At 38.7% G+C, this 15,676-nt stretch overlaps 1 protein-coding gene across 2 annotated transcripts in view; it reads left to right on the top strand.

Moving 5' to 3' along the window:
• The window catches only part of man1b1a (mannosidase, alpha, class 1B, member 1a), a 41,854-nt gene extending 26,435 nt beyond the window's left edge, over window positions 1-15,419 (top strand). For both annotated transcript variants that reach the window (XM_062031558.1, XM_062031557.1), the window contains exons 10-14: window positions 3,251-3,441; window positions 5,828-5,948; window positions 8,100-8,294; window positions 8,379-8,510; window positions 14,831-15,419. In XM_062031558.1, the coding sequence (XP_061887542.1) occupies window positions 3,251-3,441; window positions 5,828-5,948; window positions 8,100-8,294; window positions 8,379-8,510; window positions 14,831-15,040 (849 nt within the window). In that variant the 3' untranslated portion in view covers window positions 15,041-15,419. The remainder of the gene's footprint in view (window positions 1-3,250; window positions 3,442-5,827; window positions 5,949-8,099; window positions 8,295-8,378; window positions 8,511-14,830) is intronic.
• Window positions 15,420-15,676: the final 257 nt, after the last annotated feature.

The raw sequence follows: 15,676 nt of genomic DNA, 5'->3' as shown, positions 1-15,676 counted from the left end.
ACTGTCAAACTGCTGTGGGTGTTGTACAGTACCATATGTCCACCTAGAACAATGTTAGCCTTCTTTTGAAGGCCCTGTAGAAATAAAGGAATCATTTAAAAATGTTATATTGTTCTACTTTGTCATTTAAAAATGTATTTTTACCTATTAAAACACTTGTGCAAATGGATTAATATTATTCATGTGCCATTGTTTAGGTGTTAGTTGTAATACATTTCATCATGTTTTAAAATAGCTATCTTCCTCGTAGTTGTGTCCAAACAATTTTGAATGGTTCCCTTGGACTCCCCAAGCGAAATAAAAAAAACAGGGATCTTTTTTCCTGTGGATACATGACCTACAAATATTGTTTTAAAAAAGGTGATTAGACATTATTTCTTACCTTACTCTACAGCAAACATTGCATTAGTCCATGTTTGCTATGTCGTGCATTAGTAAATTTTTTACCACGAGTGTCCAGCACAACCAACTCCCAGAATGACCTCATACTCCAAAGGTTTAATCTAAAATTAAATACACATATCCAAAGCATAATACGTATTGACATATGTACACCGATGTTTACAATAGTTATATTGGCAATACATTACAGTACATTGCCTTCTTTTTAGCTTTGGAATTTCAAATATAAAGTATCGAAATCTGAGCTAAAACATACAATACATCATAGCAATGTATACTTTGAGTCTTTGACTCCTTTTTTCCCCACATAGCAGTCATTGCAAAGGAATAAATGAGTACGGCTTTTGCAGGACTATTGTTATTGTGCTTGCGCACTATGACAAACAGATATGCATTGATTACCTGTAAAAAAAAATTAAAAAACACATGATGACAGATTTACTCTTTTAACGCTGATAATTATAAAGTTAAATAAAATCACTGTACCTCGCTTTCTAACTCCATGTCAGGACCCACTTTGTTATTGTCCCAGTAGTGCAGATTGTAAGGGCCGATTTTGATACAGGGCTATCATCAAATAAAAGCAGTTTTTTTTTCATTCAAAATAGTAAATAAATGCAATTCAAAGTTTGCTTACAATGGAGCCAATGGGAACCATGCAATTCGGCCTATAAAGCCCTTAAAAACATCCTAACACCTCCATTAAGGGTTTATATACATGTTGTAAGTATATATGTAAGGTAGTAACAGGCACATTTTTAATAACATTTAATATTTACGTATTTTGTGTCCAGGTTGTACCCCGCCTTCCGCCTGAATGCAGCTGAGATAGGCTCCAGCACCCCCCGCAACCCCGAAAGGGACAAGCGGTAGAAAATGGATGGATGGATAATTTTAAGCATATGCGGCGCATTCATTTAAAAAACTCATCACGACATTTGCCTTTTTTTTTCTTCATTACTGATTATTACTTGCTGCAGACTTTATTAGAGCCAAAAAACATAATAAAACATCACTTACTGTAAAAGGTCTGCTGTCATTAGGATGCCGACTGCTAGGATGTTCATATATTCCCGTTTAAATGAAGAATGTCTCATAATCCTCACAAAGAAAAGGGGTGGAGGGCATGGGGGATCAAGCCTCTGTTTGTGTCGTCCTCGTCAGTTTCGGGTCCTAAATGGCTGTCAAAGTGTACCAACTTGTCAAAATACCTACTCAGACTTCTTCTGTCCATGTGAGAGGCATGATTTATGATCTAGAATAAACTTACAGGGAGCAAGGAAGCAAGAAGGCAGCAGACCACTCGATGATGTAAACATAGGCACACGTGAACACGGCGCCGCTGTAAATAGTTTGTCTGCGTAAGCGCTTCTAATAACAATATCACTAATACTTAGTTAATATTCAAGTCACGAAATGCAAATGGAGTATTGTTGGCGCTTTTTGAATGGTTATTTATTGGATTTCATGGGTGAAATAGAGGAGCTTTTATTAAGTTAGAATGCTTTTTTTTTTAATCCATCCGTCCTTGTGTCTTTCATAATGGTTATCAACGATAGGCACAATTCCAAAAAAGTGCAGTTCCCATCTGTTCTTAATTAGAGTAGCAAATGCAATGACCTTTTGTAGCTGTTTGTGTTTCTTTGCTGCTAATTAAATTCCTCCGTCTGCTTTTGGAATCTGGCCATTTCGAGATTTTTCTCTTGATAAGAAATGAACTGAATCCAAACTCACATCAACATGGTGTTGTAGCTGGAATAAAGACACCTTGTGTTTCCGCATGGCAAACATGTGTAACACAACAATATACAGTGGAACCTCCATTTACAAACTTATTTGGTTTTTGAGCAGGGTTCGTAAAGAAAAGTGTGTATAGTGAAGCATTTATTTCCATAGGAAACAATTTATATATGAATATTGGGTTCCAGCCTCGACTAAAGTCCATATTTTAAACCAGCGTTGGTACACTTTGAACACAGTATGAAATGCTATAAAGTACTGTATATCAAACAAACATATCAAGGCGGTGATGGATTAATTACCTCTTTATTAAAAAGGCAAAACAACAACAAGCTGAATTGTCTTGTATGTGCGGCTCTGTCAACACGCACACACACGCAAAAGTCCCTTTGACGCCCTCACAATATCTACTGGCTACCTTGTCGTTTGGCCAATGTGGCAAGACACAAAAGTGAGAAGGGAAGGGGCCGTGTGTGTGTTTGTGCTGAAAGTGAAAAGTGCCTTCCCCCACGCTGTGGTATACAGTATGTTGCTTTGGCATCTTTTTTCAGAAAAGTTCGGTCTCATCACAATTAATTTACTTGCTGTGGTACGAAGCCTGCTTTGTCGATTCTTCAATACTTGCGAGCGAGAGTGAGAAGACACTCTCACAGTGAAACACTTAGAAGTGACGAGTAGTGCAGTGTACTGCACAGCCTCCCCAAAATAGCAGCTAGCGAGACAATGAATGAATGAAACGTTAGTACACAGACATGGTTCACACACAGAGGCAAATTTGGCTCGACCTAATGGTTTGTATATTGCTCTTGGTGAGATAAAAAGGAAAGTTACATGATGCCTATGTCTATGTTTTAGTGACATGTAGACATCCAGTGCTATCTTGTGGCCAAAGGTTGTTAAAACTTGAGTTCTGAAATTCAGTGATAAAAATAATATATTGCAGGAATCTATTTGAATCTTGAATCGATTCTGAATCAAATTGCCACCCGAGTTGTGATTTGTTGTGAGATCTACATCCCTAGTAGACGGTACTGCTGGGTTGAAATGCGAATTTAACATCTTTGTCGTGCATTCATGACACCTCATCTCTTTTTCTAACCCTTTTCAGGATGTTGTAGATGAGGTGATGATGAAGGTCCACAAGCTGCCGGGCAAACACGATGGTCTGATACCCATGTTCATCAACACCAACAGTGGCCAGTTCTCTCACAGAGGCATCTACACACTAGGCGCGAGGGCGGACAGCTACTATGAATACCTGCTCAAACAGTGGATCCAAGGAGGCAGGATGGAAGACGCGTATGTAGAATTTAAATGAGGAATTGTAGTTCTGCTGTTAATATATTTTATTTGCATTACTATAATTCTTTAATTATAGTGTCTTGAACAAAATGTTGTGTCAGGGAAAATGAGTTGTCCCTCTTGAGTGAGGGGTGCAGTCTTTTAGGTGATGGTTGGGTCTTTCAACCACATAATTAATGTATTCATAGCCAGCCACCAATTGATGCCAATGCACAACATGAATCTCCATTTTTAAGCCATTCGCTCAACCTTTTGGTATTGGGAATCAATCGGCATCAGTAACAGACCTGAATTTGGGGAGCAAGTCGGCATGTTTTTTCACAAACAGTGGATTTGAAGTAGTTTCTAAATTGTTGTTGAAGCCTTTCAACAACAATTTAGGATTTGGTTCAAATCCACCTCGCAAAATATAAAAACATTTGATCGTGTGTGAAGTTATAATGTGCACACATTTGCGTTCGAAAAAATATTTGTGCATGTAAAAAACATTATTGTCATTGAAGTCAGGACATACAACAAAAATACTTCCATAGCTTTTAGATAGGATGATAAGATATCTTGCACAAATAAAATAATCAAAATAAAGGTAGACACAAATTGAAAAAAAAACTGTAGGTTTAAAAAAAAATTTAATTTATTGTGCTTTCAGCACATTCAGAAAATATTCAAAGCGCATACCTATTTCCACATTTTGTTACGTTACAGCCTTATTTCAAAATGGAATAAATTAATTGTTGTCCTCAAACTTCTACACACAATAAAACCCCATAATGACAATGTGAAAATGTTTACAAATGTATTAAAAATAAAAAACTCAAGATATCACATGCACCTAAGTATTCACAGCCTTTGCCATGAAGCTCAAATGATGTTCCTCTAGCTTCTTAGTTGGAGTCCACCTGTGGTAAATTAATTTGTTTGGACATGATTTGAAAAGGCACACACCTGTCTATATATAAGATCCCACACTTGACAGTGCATGGCAGAGCACAAACCTAGAATGAAGTCGAAGGAATAATTGTCTATAGACCTTCAAGACAGGTTAGTCTAGAGACACAAATCTGAGAAATCAAGGCACTGAAATATATCTGCTGCCTTGAAAATCCCAATGAGCACACTGGCCTCCATTATCTGTAAATGGAAGAAGTTTGCAACAACCAGGACTCTTCCTAGAGCTGGCCAGACGTCTAAACTGAGCGATGGAGGGAGAAGGGCCTGAGTCAGGGAGGTGACCAAGAATGCTATGGTCACTCTGTCAGAGCTACAGCATTCCTCTGTGGAGAGAGGAGAACCTTCCACAAGGACAACCATCTATGCAGCAAACCACCAATCAAGCCTGTATGGTAGAGTGGCCAGACAGAAGCCATTCCTCATTAAAATGTTTGCCAAAATGCACTTGAAATACTCTAAGACCGTGAGACACAACTTTCTTTGGTCTGATGAGACAAATAGTTAACTCTTTGGTGTGATTGCCAGGCGTCATGTTTGGAGGAAACCAGGCTCCACTCATCACCAGGCCAATACCATCCCTACAGTAAAGCATGGTGGTGGCAGCATCATGCTGTGGGGATGTTTTTCAGCGGCAGTAACTGGTAGACTCGTCAGGATGGAGGGAAATATGAATGCAGCAATGTACAGAGATTTCCTAGATAAAAAGATGCTCGAGAGCGCTCTTGAACTCAGAATGAGGCGACAGTTCATCCTTTAGCAGGACGACGACCCTAAGCACACAGCCAAAATATCAAAGGAATGGCTTCAAGACAACTCTGTAAATGTCCTTGAGTGGCCCACCCAGAGCCCAGACTTGAATCTGATTGAACATTTCTGGAAAAATCTGAGAATGGCTGTGCAATGACACTTCCTATCCAACCTTGAGAGGTGCTGCAAAGAGGAATGGTTGAAACTGCCCAAAGATAGGTGTGCCAAGCTTGTGGCTTTGTATTCAGAAAGACTTGAGGCTGTAACTGCTGCCAAAGGTGAACAAAAGCTGTGAATACTTAAGTGATTACATGTGATTTCTTTTTTTTTTCTTTTTTTTATAAATTTCAAAAAGCTTTAAAACTTTTTCACATTGTAATTATGGGGAATTGTGTGAAGAATTTGGAGGCCAAACAATGATTTATTCCATTTAGGAATAAGGCTGTAACATAACAAAATGTGGAAAAGGTGAAGTGCTGTAGATACTTTCCGGATGCACTATATGTGTCTGGCAAAAGCCTCATGTGAACGTGCATGCAATGCTATTTTGCGTTTGATTATGGCAACAACCGCCATAATTTCGCCAGTCCGAGGGGTGTCATCATACATGGGTTGGTTTCTATTGTATTTGTAATTTCCCTTCAGTATTGTATTTTTATATGTTTGTATGTTTCAATTATTACAGGCTCTTGGAGGACTACATTGAAGCAATCAATGGAGTTAAAAAACACCTCGTGAGACAAACTGCACATCACAAATTAACATTTGTTGGAGAACTCTCCCATAACCGCTTCAGTCCCAAAATGGTACAGATGCTCACAACAAGACTCAAATGTTACATTGCTTGTCTGGAAATTGTACTTATCTTTTTGAAAAATGAATTATGTAATTGAAATTGCATGTTGCGACTAGGGGTGTCTCGATAACGATTTATTTTGATATTGGGCCGATTTCAGCAAAACAAAACAAGTATGGGATATTTGGGCTTGCATGTAAAATCTACAATATAAGCTCCGATACAATAAGTTTTGCAGTGGGTTTGTTTGGTTTGTACAAACAAACCCACTGCAGAATAAGCACACAATCCAATCTAATCTTCTTTATTTATACACCACATTTAAAAAAACAATAAAAGTTTCACAAAGTGCTGCAGAGGAGTTAAACCATACGTTTAAAAGCAGGATAAACCTAAGGAGAGTCAATTGTATAAAACATTTAAACTATAAAGAGAATAAATACAGAGAAGAGAAGAAAAGAGACGAACATCACCAACTCTCATGCTGGTGTTAAAGCCAAGAAGTAACAATATGTTTTAAGACGTGGTTTAAACCTCATTAAAGAGGGAGCCGTCCAAATAGCAAAAGAGATGTTATTCCAAAGTTTTGGAGCCACAGCAGAATATGCACGATCCCCTCTGGATTTTAAACGGGTTTTTGGGACGACAAGAAGAAACTGATCAGCTGACCTCAGAGACCTTGTCGGGGTGTACATTTTTAAAAGGTCTGACATTTATTGTGGCGCTAATCCATTTAGAGATTTAAAAACAGACAATATTTGTTTTAAATGTATTCTATAATGAACCGGGAGCCAGTGAAGGGATGCTAAAATGGGGGTAATGTGCTCATGTTTTTTTTGTGCCAGTTAAAAGGCGAGCAGCAGCATTTTGGACTAACTGCAATCGAGCGATTGAGGTCTGGATCATTCCAACATAGTGACTTGCAGTAGTCCAAACGTGATGAAATAAAAGCATGAATTATCCGCTCAAAGTCATTTAAAGATAAGTGATTTTATTTTGTATTTTTTATTTACCATAAACATGGTAAGTTATAGGCTGGTTCATTCCAACATAGAGTGAGTTGCAGTAGTCTGAATGTGATGAAATAAAAGCATGGATTACCTGCTCAAAGTCATTAAAAGATAAGTGATTTAATTTGTATTTAAATTTACCATAAACATGGTATGTTATGGGCTTCTAGGAGCTATCACAACAGCTAATTCAATAATAGTATGTAAGCTAGAAATACATAGTTTACTAAATAAACAATATTCTAAAACATGGCATTAGTCAATATAAACAAGTATCAAATAATTATAGTTGCATATTACCTATACATACAGGACTAAGTCTGTTAGCATGTAAAGCATATCAGAAAGTATCCAGTAACAAACGTGTCTGTATCATTGAAGTTTGCCATTGTAGCCTGGCGCTGTTGTTAATAAGCTCCTCCTTTTTCTCTATATTTTTGTTGTGGGGCAGACTGACTTGTACATGCATATACATCCTCCGCGGTTGCCATTTCCAATACAAAGTAGCGTATAGTTCGGACATATATCTGTCAGTAGACTTGCTATGGAAGCGCTAAAAACTAAAGCAAAGATGGCGGGGAGAAGACGCTGTTGAAGTGGAGCCACGTAAATAAGACCGCCCACCAAACAGCGCATTCTGAAGAGACTGTCTCAAAGCGGCTTGAAGATGGTCTGTAAAACATAATCTATGCAAAACTTTGACCAAAAAACACCATTACATGTTATGTAGACAAAAAGAAAGTGTTTCAAAATGTAAAAAAAAAGTCATATGACCCCATTTAATGAATTATTGTGACCACTAGGTGTCACTGAAAAACAATGACTTCTCCACTTCAACATAAAGACGGCCTAAGTCAAATGCAGACTGTTAATCATAAATAGGTTAGTCTTAGTTGTTTGTTTGTTTGTTTTTTTCCACACCATAAAAGTATGTATGATTCCTTTTGATATCGTATTACTCAAAACACCAATATCGATATCATATCGTAAGTAAAAAAGTTGTATTGGGACACCCCGAGTTGTGACAATAAAAAAACTTATGGTGAAGAAGCTATAAGTTAGATTCTAATTGCCTAAAGGCAATAAACTAATACACAATAACTACCTGGACTATAAGTTTTAATGTCTATTCAGATTCTCCTTTTTTTCAGGACCACTTGGTGTGCTTTCTGCCAGGAACCTTGGCACTGGGTGCCCACTATGATCTTCCAGGAGACCACATGGATTTAGCTGTAGAGTTAATGGAGACTTGTCACCAGATGTACACACAGATGGAAACGGGACTCAGTCCAGAGATTGCACACTTCAACCTGCATTCGGTCGATGGTCATGATATTTTCGTTAAGGTGAGGCTTCTAATGAAAGGCAGGCACTTTAAAAAAAATGTCATAAACTTTTTGTGACATGTCAGTGTGTTTTTCCTGTCTCAGCCTGCAGACACGCACAACTTGCTGAGACCAGAAACAGTGGAAAGTCTCTTTTACATGTACAGGTTTACAAAAGACCCTAAGTACAGAGACTGGGGATGGGAAATTCTGCAGAATTTCAACAAGTATACCAAGGTAAAATTCATGTTACCTTTTAAAAGTGCTATATAAATTAAATCAATGTTGTTTTTGACAACCATCTTACATTTAGTCTTAGTCTTAGTCTTTTGGACTAAAATGCTTATTAGTTTTAGTCACTTTTATATGTGATAGTTTTAGTCCAGTTTTAGTCGACGAAAACTCAAAAGGATTTTAGTCGATGAAAAGTCAAAAAGGTTTTAGTCTAGTTTTAGTCCCAAAAAAAAGAATAAAAAGTATAATATAAGTATATAAGTATAGTCTTTTAACAAATTAATTTAGGTCAATAAGTATTGGAGATTGCTGTTGGGCAGTGTCACACATAAGTTGTGAAAATAGCAGCAGATCTATAAGTGCAACCCATTGTAAGCTTGCAGATTGCTATTTTCACAAATAATAACAATAAAGGAATGTTTTTAGACATATAAGGTTTCCACCCAACAGCAAATTTCTGATCCAAGGATTGTGTATTACACACAGATAAAATGGTAACAGTGGAATCAAAGTTCATTACTCCAAAAAAGCCAAAGAACAAAAACATTCTACTTCAGCAATTGTGGCTTTATTTTTCTGAATTTGTTAGTAAAATGAACATAAACATGCCCAAAATATGAGTGATGGATGAGGAACACATATGCTCAACTTGGCCCTGTCTGCCAGTGCAATTACAACAGATATCATACAACCCTACTCTCTTTAATTTGTGCAAACCATGTAATAAAATAATCAATTAATTCCTGATTCCTTAATGGGGCTGCACAACGTCACTTGTGGCTTTTAGGCTAAAGCTAGCAGACTCTACGTATAACAGTAACTCGACCTGTTTAACATATCAAGTTACGTGCTGACAGAACGTACTCGCAAAGATATAACCACACCGTCACTGAATGTAAACATGGCTAAACATGCTGCTAAAGTAACACACACATAATGAATTGACGTTAGCGTAACAAAAGCTAACTTTAGCCTGAAGTTAGCAGCCCATTTGCGCCAGGAGTATGTGGAAAACGGACTAATGTATTAGCTTACTATGACATTTATCGATTATGTTAACAGCATTTGTAACTTACCTTCGAAAAAATATCCTTGTGGCGAGCCTTAAGGTGCCGCTTAAGGTTGGTCGTATTTTTTCCGCATATTTTGTGGCCACATTTGTCACCGTCTTCCTTCACAATACACTCTGTTTTATTATCTGCTGGGTTATATTTAAAATACACCCATATGTCATCTCTACGTTTGCGACCACCGAGCCCCTGTGTTGAAACTGCCGCCGCCATCACGATCCATTGCCTGATGAGTAACAACAGTCTGACGTGTTGAGCACGTTGTGCGCTGCACGCCAGTTGGTGGGCGTGGTTTTAATTGACACACACAATAAACAGAAATGTCATGCATTTTAAACGTCTGACAGATTACCCACTAACATTTTCATCCGTTCTCGTCTCGTCAACGAAAACTCACACACGTCTCGTCATGTTTTCGTCATCAGAGAGACATGTTTATCTCGTCACCGTCTCGTTATCGTCATGAAAAAAAGTGGCGTCAACGAAATGATTTCGTCATCGTCATCGTTGACGAAAACAACACACAGGTAATACATTTGTTGGTATTAAAAGTATTCCAAAAACATCTTAAGTATTATTTACACAAAATGTGACCACAGAGTTAAAAAGATTTTGGCCATTGCAAAAGGTTCAGAGGAAGTTAGCGCTCACAGTACACCATATTTTTCATATCAGATGTGTAGGTCAGGTTTGTGCAAAATTCTGAATTGAGAATCTGTCAAGTCCCATCAATTTCAATTGAGCAGGTATTGAATGAGAAAGATCAATTGCAATTCCAATTCCGATTAAAAGAAGTAGAATTTAAATTTCAATGGATAACTTTGGTTTAAAAAAAATCCCTCGTTTATTGCAGATAATTGGTTTGCGGGATTGTTTGTGGTAATTTAAGTAGGAAGAAGTAGGAATTGTTACAACATTTGATATTTTTGGCAATTTTACTGGTCTGATGTGACAATGCAAAATCTTTTGGTGGCATAAAGCATGTGACTCCGGAAAAAATCCATGAATTAGCGCAGCATTATATTAAGTGCGTAGTTAAAAGTGTGGAGGAAAAGTAGCGTTTTATAGATTGGAAATTACGGTAGCAGCCTTGAGTGTGTTTTACTTGGCGGAAGCCGGTGGATCCTCCAAGTGTCATTGCTCTGGCTGTCGTTGAGACTTCTAGCACGGCCAATAAGTGGAAATCACATCCTTCGTAATCCCTTTCAGTTTGAACAGTTTTCATGTGATAAAACCACTGGTATACATTTTTTTGCCAGAGATTAGTCAACTTGTTTGTTGCGGCCAAGATGGGGCTGACATTGGCCGTGTAGTTAGCATCGAGCCAAAACCTGCCGCATTGTTCTTACGTTGGATATCACTTGCCTATGGCTCACCTAAGTGGAGATGTGTTACTGCCCAGGATGTCCAAAATGAAGTGCATCAACAATTTTACTCACCACATAACATTAAAAACACATAAACAACGGCTCCATCAGCATTGAAACAGAAGTTCCCCTAACCCATAAATCTATTGTGATCACCACAACATAACAATAATAATGCTCTAATACTTATAAGACATAAATAGGACTTAACTTTGGCCAAAAATACGTAAAATTAGCTTTTTAAAAACGGTAACAAACGTAATAGAATGAAGCCGCATAATTATAAGCGTGATGTGGCAAGGAACCACAGAATGTTCTGCTACAATGTACTTGGGCAAAAATATGGCCTGCGGGCTCTGTGTGGCGTTACACCTTTAACATCGAGGCTCTATTCGGCGATACGCAGTGCTATTTTCCAATTACAATAGGGGTAGCATGGCTTAGATGGTAGAGCAGTTGTCCAGAAACTTAAGGGTACGAATCCAGCTTCCTCCTTGGGTAAGACACTTCGCTCACCTTGATCCCAGTGCCACTCACCCTGGTGTTTGAATGCAAAATAATGTTTGGTGGGGGTCGGAGATGCTGTAGGCTAGGGCTGCACAATTAATCAAAATGTAATCGACAGCAAAGTTTTAATTGATGCGGTAAAAAAAGACAAGAGGTTGAGGGTTTTTTTTCTCCGCCGTCACCGGCATTTGAGTGACAGCCATGTTTGCCAATCAGAATTGCTGAGCCTCGCGTTTGTTCGTCTGTCGCTTAAAACAGGGAAAAAGACATCTGGCTTTGTGCATCGCTCTCTGTACCTGAGCGTGGTTATTTAACAGTGGAAAGAGCTGAATGAAGTAACCTCTCGTTAGTCTTTAACAATCTTTGTCTCGGCGGAGACTAGAGAAGTGTGCCGCCGCCATCACACTCACAGTACAGAGAGCCGTGCGATTAACACAAATTAGGAGGAAAAACATGAGATTACAAAGCCAAATGTCCTGTTGTGAGAGTACTTCAGCTTCAAATCGGATGGGCAATATGAGCCCATCTTCACAGATGAACGAGCGGAAATGCTGTCGGGATCACGTGATAGCAATAATAACATCCAACCTCATTTTTCCAACTGGGAAAAAAATACACTTTAGTATATATTTAAGTAACATTTTTGCTTACAAAAATGAGTCCATTTCATTTTTTTGTTTATCTATTTAGGATAACAAAGTTTACAGTACAATGGTAAACAATTCCACAGTAATGAGAATTAAAGTTTATATCCTTTTAAATGTTACTTGCATTAATTATTATTATATATTATGATTACAGTACATTACAACCACTATATAGTTTTTATAAAATATTTCTTCAGTTAAACAATCTGTCTGCATAAGGTCAAATATTTTTTGAAGTAAATTATTGCATATTGTCTATGAATGTTCTCATTCATCCAGGTCATTGTCATCTTAGGGCAGGGGTCGGCAACCCGCGGCTCCGGAGCCGCATGCGGCTCCTTGACCACTCTGATGCGGCTCAGCTACATACATGCCGACCCCCCCGATTTTCCCAGGAGGTTTATGGATCTCAGTGTCTCTCCTAGATAACTCCCAGGGAAAAAATAATCCTATTTACACTCTAATTACTAAATAAAGGGCGTGCCCTAATTGCACTGCAGTAATTGTCCTCTATAGCATTTACATACAGTGTGCCAGTCCAGCCACATGTTGCATGTTGTTATTACTTGCACACACAGGAGACAGCAAAGCATACTTACTCATCAGCCACACAGCTTACACTGACGGTAGCCGTATCAAACAACTTTAACATTGTTACGTTACAAATATGCGCCACACTGTGAACCCACACCAAAAAGAATGAAAAACACATTTCTGGAGAACATCCCACCGTAACACAACATAAACACAACACAACCATTACCCAGAATCCCATGCAGCCCTAACTCTTCCGGTCTACATTATACACCCCCGCTACCACCAAATCCCCCCACACATCAACCCCCCCCCCTCTCCGTGCGTTGGTTGAGCGGAAGAGTTAGGGCTGCATGGGATTCTGGGTATTGGTTTCCGTCAGTGTAAGATGTGTGGCTGCTGAGCTAGTACGCCTTGCTGTCACTTACGTGAGCAAGCTGAAACTGCATTCTACATGTGGTCGAGCATGTACACTTTTAGGGCAGACTGTAGAGGGCGCCAAATGCAGTGTCATCACGCTCTGATATTCGGGAGTCTCCCGGGAAAAATGAGAGGGTTGGCAAGTATGACGCTATCAAGCGCCATTCATTCAAAACTCGCGGGCTGCACTAACATCAAATTTCCACATTAAAGTGCGTGCCGGTGCGTGTGTCGGAGACCCCTGGTTAACATAGCACAAAGCATTTAAGCTTTTTATGCGGTGTTTTTCATTTTAAATTTTTTGTGGCTCCCATTACTTTCTTTAATTTGTGAAACTTGCCAAAATGGCTTTTTGAGTGGTAAAGGTTGCCGACCCCTGTCTTAGGGCATTCACTCGATCACAACTGGACTGTTTGGTTTGTCTTAGAAGACGTTTCACCTCTCATCTGACTAGGCTTCATCAATTCGTGTTCATAGACTTAGATTGGTCAGATCTAGTCTTAGACTTAGATTGGTCAGACCTAGTCTAGCCAAAACTCCAAATATTTATACTCCAAAAACCAGGAGGGTGTGCCTGGGCAAGGATGGTTTCGCCCTATCGTAGTGAGAAAAACAACTGTTTCGATGCAAACGAGCAATCCTAACTGTCAAAGCCAACGACAGTCGTTGAAGTGTAATTTCCCCTCGTTAGCTTTGAAGTATTGTGTGGCAGAACGATCGCTGTGGATCGACTACTACCAGTCCAAAATAGTCCGAATCCCCCACCTAAGCATTACATTCAGTTGTAAACAAATGGCATTGTGGTCATTTTCTGTGATCAGAATATATCTAACTCCTGTTATTTGTAGGAGGCTAAATTGCAGAGCCTTTTAGGAATGGTTAAAAGGACAATGTTGTATGTGAGGAACAGGTGGTGTCGCAGACCACTTCCTCTGTTCAGGGATGGTTTTTCAACCTTGACACAGATGGCTTCCCTCACTCCTCTTTCGTATCATCCGTCCTCCCTGTCCGTAATCTGTACAATTTTGAATGGTGTGATAAAACGGCACATTTCAGAGTGACCTTTTATCGTGGGCAGCCTAAGGCACACCTGCACAATAACCATGCTGTTTAATCAGCATCTTGATATGCCACACCTGTGAGGTACAATGGATTATTTTGGCAAAGAAAAAATAATCACTAATACAGATTTAGACAAATTTGTGAACATTATTAGAGAGGAATAATTATTTTGTGTAGTATATAGTAAAAGTTTTACATCTTTGAGTTCAACTCATGAAAAATGGGAGCAAAAACAAAAGTGTTGCGTTTATATTTTGTTCAGCGTAAATGTTCCTATTTATGTTTTTCAAATGTATAGCTGTAAAGAAAATAATATGAAATGTGCAGCTCTGACCAATGAACCAAATGGTAAACAGGAAGAGAACTTTGACTCTATTTGGCGACATAAGATCAAAATGACAGAATTTTTCCCTTTTCTTAGTTCTATTTAGATTAATGATGGCTGTAATTTCCAACCTAACGTGTCACGCTACTCTTCCGACTTTTTTCAGTATAAGCTATCACTCGTGAGCCGAATAAAGCCCTTTTTGATGAACACAATTTGGCAATTAAGTCACACAGCAGCTGTAAATTGACACATATATGAAGGGACACATTATCAGTGTTTTATAATTCATCTATGCTTCTACTACCTATTTCTACAAATCACACAACTATCTTTACCTGTAATATTCACAACGTTTGTCATTAATGTTCTGTAACCTGCTCTTGTGCAGGTCTCAGATGGCGGCTACACGTCCATCAACAACGTCCGTGACCCTGAGAACCCAGAGCCCAGGGACAAGATGGAAAGTTTTTTCCTAGGTGAAACATTGAAGTACTTTTACCTTCTTTTCTCTGACGAAATGGAGCTTCTCAGTCTGGACAAATATGTGTTTAACACCGAGGCCCACCCACTCCCTATATGGCCCTCTGCGCCTAAGTGATGATACCATTACAGGACATGTTTAAAGATCTGATCATAAGGTCTAGTGAGACTGAAAGCGTTTCTCAGATGTGTTTCTGTGAAACCATCGCTAGTGGCCAGCAACACAGGTCTGTACTGGCCATCTTGTACTTTGGTTTATTTTGCACAGAGGGGAATTAATTTGAGACGTTTCATAAGAAAAAGGTCTGAGCCGGTCTCTGCTGTAAATAGGTCTGTAAATAGGGCTAAGGGGTGTTAGGGCTACCACGACTGTGCAAGGTATTTGTCACCTTAATGGCGCTGATACCAATAGTATGTAAGAAGTCTACATCTATTTGTGATTTTGACATCAATGTGACGGTGCGAAGATAAAAATGGACCTATTGTTGTGAAAATCATTATTTGAACCCATGCTGATTCTTTTGTGTTTATAAAGCCAGAGTTCAGAATTATTGCTAGGTCTTATTTTCGAAAAAAGGTCATACATTTATTTGTATTTGAGTGAAGTATTTGATCTTCAGGCAGAGTTCTCCTTGGAAAAACCCCTGTTGGTAAGCAGAGATTAGATGTTTCTTGTAGTTAAAGGCCTACTGAAATGAAATTTTCTTATTTAAACGGGGATAGCAGGTCCATTCTATGTGTCATACTTGATCAT

The sequence above is a fragment of the Entelurus aequoreus genome, linkage group LG21 (assembly GCF_033978785.1).
Source record: "Entelurus aequoreus isolate RoL-2023_Sb linkage group LG21, RoL_Eaeq_v1.1, whole genome shotgun sequence".
In the NCBI taxonomy this organism is placed as follows: domain Eukaryota; kingdom Metazoa; phylum Chordata; class Actinopteri; order Syngnathiformes; family Syngnathidae; genus Entelurus; species Entelurus aequoreus.
The sequence above is the reverse complement of the archived record's forward strand: the minus strand, read 5'-3'. Positions and strand labels throughout refer to the sequence as shown.